Source organism: Stegastes partitus, unplaced genomic scaffold (genome assembly GCF_000690725.1).
Source record: "Stegastes partitus isolate 25-593 unplaced genomic scaffold, Stegastes_partitus-1.0.2 Scaffold52, whole genome shotgun sequence".
Classification (NCBI taxonomy): domain Eukaryota; kingdom Metazoa; phylum Chordata; class Actinopteri; family Pomacentridae; genus Stegastes; species Stegastes partitus.
Genome location: NW_007577783.1, coordinates 38 through 4,580, shown reverse-complemented (window position 1 = coordinate 4,580; position 4,543 = coordinate 38). Strand labels below are relative to the sequence as shown.

General features: G+C 43.3%; 1 protein-coding gene across 1 annotated transcript; it reads left to right on the top strand.

Moving 5' to 3' along the window:
• Window positions 1–52: 52 nt before the first annotated feature.
• On the top strand, window positions 53–3,999 carry nat9 (N-acetyltransferase 9). Its single transcript, XM_008307040.1, has 6 exons — window positions 53–268; window positions 983–1,092; window positions 1,863–2,003; window positions 2,118–2,177; window positions 3,236–3,330; window positions 3,409–3,999. Exons 1-6 carry the CDS (start codon window positions 192–194, stop codon window positions 3,556–3,558), a joined length of 633 nt encoding a protein of 210 aa, XP_008305262.1. The 5' UTR covers window positions 53–191; the 3' UTR covers window positions 3,559–3,999.
• The last annotated feature ends 544 nt before the right edge of the window (window positions 4,000–4,543 follow it).

Sequence of the window (4,543 nt, the reverse complement as noted above, 5' to 3'; positions counted from 1 at the left end):
CCAGCAGGTGGCGCCTCCTTCCTGCGGGACTTTGTGCGCAGCCGCAGCTTCACAACGAAGCAGGAAGTGGAGTGAGAGGTTGGCAACATGGATGCAGGATTTGTTGCTGAGAAAAACCGGGCTTTGGCATGGACGTAGACGTGTGTTAGAGTTATTGTTCGATCTATATTTGATATCCGGTTTTGGAAGCCATGAAGATAAACGAGAACACGCTGCTGGAGGGACTCCAGGTGGTGCTGGTTCCGTACAACAAGCAGCACGTGCCCAGGTAACAACAGCTGTTCACCGTCCAGCTGCTCAACACTCTGTTTGTCCTCTCTGTTCTCTGAGTGTCTCCTAAATTATTTTACCTTCAGGGTGTTTTTCTTCTCACCTGACTCCTACATGTGGTGTCAGGTACATTTTCTGAAGTGTGTTCATGCTATTTTATGCTTTTTATGAATCTGAAGCTGAAGTTTTGGGCTCCTATTTTTGTTGTTGTTTTGTTTTTGTTTTGCTGGACCACACTGGAATAGGGCTGTGTATTATTTCAGCTTTTTATGAATTTCAGGGTTATTCCATCACTAATAAATCAGAGGCTTTAAAAAAATCATCAACTATGAATATTTAAAATCAGCAACGTTTCACTGATACTACCCAAATACTTCCTTATTTTTTTAAATTGCCACCTTCAGCGTGTACTTTTTCACATTCTGAAATGTGAGGTTATGTTTGGATGACAACATTTGAGTAACTATTAATGTACAATTCTGACATTTTCACTGTTATTCAGAATCTACAAGTCGATCAAAACATTACAGAAATCCGATCATACAGAAGTCAGCTGATGGTATTTTCTGAACCGTCTGTAGTTTCCTGTCACCACAGAGACGTCGTGCACGTCATCTATAGTCAGATTGTTTGATCTGCTCGTCCGATCGTGTAGCTTCTGGCAGTGAGTTTAACTGTTTAAGTGAGTTTAACTCGTACCTGCTTCTTTCAGGTATCACGAGTGGATGAAGTCGCCTGAGCTGCAGCTGCTGACGGCTTCAGAGCCGCTGACGCTGGAGCAGGAATACGACATGCAGCAGAGCTGGAGGGACGACGATGACAGTAAGAGCTCATCAGTCTGCACTACATAAATAACACTTAGAGCCAACATTTATTAATGCATTTATCCTCAAATGGTCACGTTTTTTACTGAGTGTGGACTCGGTTTTCACTGCAACATAAAGTCCTGCACCTCTATGGAAACAGCAGTACCATGAATAGACTGTAGAAGTAGATAGAACTCAGTGTTTCTGTTGTCATGCCAGAAATCAAAAGACAGGAAAACTGAAGGTCAGTTTCTGTGACAAAAAATGAAAAACAACATTTGTCCGACTGCCACCAGGTGTCTCTAGCTACCACAGACATTTTACTACTTACATGTTTGATCTGTTTCCATGCATGTCTCCTGTTTGCTCCGTGTAAATACAGCCTGCAGCTCAGCCCACATGCCTGCTAGTCACAACTCAGTCAGTCGTTGTTTCACGGTGACACTGAGGTGCACAGAATTCTATGATTTTTGCAGAATCAGGTTAAAGCAAATGGATTATTTTTGGGACATCTTCTAAGTGAGATGTGTAAAATATATGGATTATAAGGAAATATTTTAAACTTCGGTTTAGTTAAGAAAGTTAAGTTGTTCTGCTTCTTCCATTTCTAGCTCTGACTGTTGCTGTAATTCTAGTAAATATTCCTTTTAAAGATAAGCCTTTCAAACCCACTGGTGCGAAACACAAATCCTTCCTCAGTTGTCCACATTTCATGATCACATTCTTCTATCCTTCAGATTTTCTAGCTCAGATCAAACAACCTTAACTAAACTTTTAACTCTCCAGAGTGCACGTTCATCATCCTGGACAAGCAGCGGTGGATGGACTCCAGTCTGGAGGAGGAGCAGTGCATGGTGGGAGACGTCAACATCTTCCTGACCGACCCCGCAGACCCATCCCTGGCTGAGCTGGAGGTCATGATAGCAGGTGGTTCTTACATGTTATTTCTCTGAATCTTGTCTGTTTCGACTCTTGTTTTTTTTTTTTTCATTCAGCTGTTTTTCATTCTCTGATAACGAGGCTGTGTCTTGTTTGCACCAGAGCCCAGGTACAGAGGAAAAGGCATCGGGAAGGAGGTGACGCGCATGATGATGAGCTACGGTGAGCAGCTAAGACACCACAAGAGCTCTTATCACCAGTTTAGGCTATGAGCTTTGAAGACACTTTGAACTAACATAACTGCTTCAGTCTAGCTTCAGCTGTACAAACCGACCGACCAGGTGTTGTTATGCACAGCAGGGGAACAGAAGCTTAGAGGGCAGAGATGTCCTCCTTTGTTGCTCCTTTACCTGCTTCCAGACCTGCTGAGTCACTGTTTCTATGTTTGTTCTGCTTGTGCTAAACAAACTACTGAGTCAGTCAAAGCCTCGCAGGGGGATTCAAAGATAGGAAGTTGATCTGCCAGAGAGCCGGGGCCAGAAAATAGCGATAAAATGTGGGTGTTGATGCCTTGGGCCTCGTTTGAGGTGGGAAAAAAGAGGCCTTTGTGAGTATTAAAAGCTAAATTACGTGTGGAGAAGAGCTGCTGCTGTGCCTCATATGTCCTGCAACCTTCAAGCACGAATCACCTCAGATAACAGTAGAGCTGCTGTAATGAATAGATCAGCTGTCAGCTAATAGTAATAGTGATCAAATGACTAATCAGGAAAATAACTAATCAGCAGTGGTCCAAGATGGCAGCCACCGCTCTCGTGGAAACTTTTTGTGCAGTGTAGGGATGTAAAAGATTAGTCATTGATCGATTCATTTCCATTATTGGTTTAAACTATATTACCAACACAGCAGAAGACCATGCATGTCAGAAAGTGTGTTGTAATCAGCTGTAGTACCTGGTTCTGCCACAAGGTGGAGCCTCTTGCTGTTTAATGGATTACAGACTGCAGATTGATGATGTTTAATACAGATGGTTCCCTGTGGGCAAGCAGAGGGCATTGTGGGAATTTAGCCAACTACGGGCCACAATGACAGAGACTTCTGTGGCGGTTCGTGGCTTCAGGGCAGAGTTCATTTAATCACCACAAGCCGACTAAGTGGCAGAAGTAGCTGAGCTGGTTTTGCTGTGAATGTCACGTGTCTGTGGTTGAAAATAGCTCCGAACAAATTATATTGAAGGTTTGCTTCCTTGGTGCAGTGATGATCAGCGTATTGTCTTCCAACAGCACTAACCCACCTCGGGATCGGAAGGTTTCAAGCAAAAATCGGGCTGGACAACCAGGTCAGCATCGGCATGTTCAAGAAGCTGCTCTTCGAAGAGGTAACACGATCGCATTATCTCAATGTGTCTAATATGAACCACAGAGAATCACAGCAACTGCTGTTTATGCTGCTGCAGGTGTCGGTGTGTCAGGTGTTCAAGGAGGTGACCCTGGAGCTGACGGTGGACAAATGCATCCGGATGAAGCTGCTGGACGACCTGGCTCACGTGAAGGAGAAAGACTACAGACAGAGCTGCAGCAACAGACATGAAGTGTGTTCACAGTGAGGCGCTTCATTCAGAAATCTGGACATTTAATACAGATATATTTTAATTAGTAAGCTTAACATCTGGTAAAAGATGATTTTCCCTCTGCTTCCAGTCTTTATGCTAAGCTAAGCTAAGCTATGCTAAGCCACTGCTGGCTGTACGTCCATATGTATCATAGACAAACATGACGTCAATCATCTGATCTTAGACTGACTTTATTAATCCCAGAAGGAAATTCTGATCTAACTGTTGGTAAAGTCAGTAAGCTCCACAATGTCAGACTATTCCTTTAAAGGCTCCATGTGATGTTTTGTCCAACCAACCAACAACCCAACGACGACTGTTCACCTGGTTTAGATTGAAGATAGATTGCATTTGTCCACTTTGATTCCGATGAAGACAGTCGCGGTGAAACATTGATGAAAGTCTGTTTGCGCAATAAAAGCCAATGAATAATAATCAGCGTTGTTCGGCTCACTTTTGTTCCTCTGATACTTTCATCATCCGGTCCTTGTTTACTGGGTTTAAATTGCTCGTCGTGTTTCCACCATTTCTGATTTACTCTGCAGCATCACAGTTGTCATGGGGCTCCTATGATGTGCGGGCAAAGCCGATGCTAGCATTAGCCACATTAGCTGCACAACATGCTAACACTGAATAGAGGTGGTCGGTTAAGGGGCAGCATTTTGAAGACTCTCATTTGCCTTCTATGTAGAAATTGCACAAGACTCTCACTGGTATGTGAAGCTGGGAGGCCATCTAGTTGTAGGTTTGGTAGAGAAATGGAACTAACTTCATGTTGTAACAGCTTTAATTTTACACCTGCAACGTTATAAAACAAAGACTAACGCCACGATATAGGACCTTTAAATTTGAAATGCACACCTTTTTATCCTTGAAAAGTTTTTTGTGGCAAAGCAAACGAAAAGCCTTGTGGTGAGTAGACAGAAACGAGAGACGCTGTGGTTCTTGATGTGGCTTCTCATGGAGGTTGATCTGATTT

Coding starts and splice junctions, on each gene's coding strand:
- nat9 (XM_008307040.1), top strand. CDS start 192: ATGAAGATAAACGAGAACACGCTGCTGGAGGGACTCCAGGTGGTGCTG. Junction 1,093..1,862: donor CTGGAGGGACGACGATGACA/GTAAGAGCTCAT, acceptor TTAACTCTCCAG/AGTGCACGTTCATCATCCTG. Junction 3,331..3,408: donor AGAAGCTGCTCTTCGAAGAG/GTAACACGATCG, acceptor ATGCTGCTGCAG/GTGTCGGTGTGTCAGGTGTT.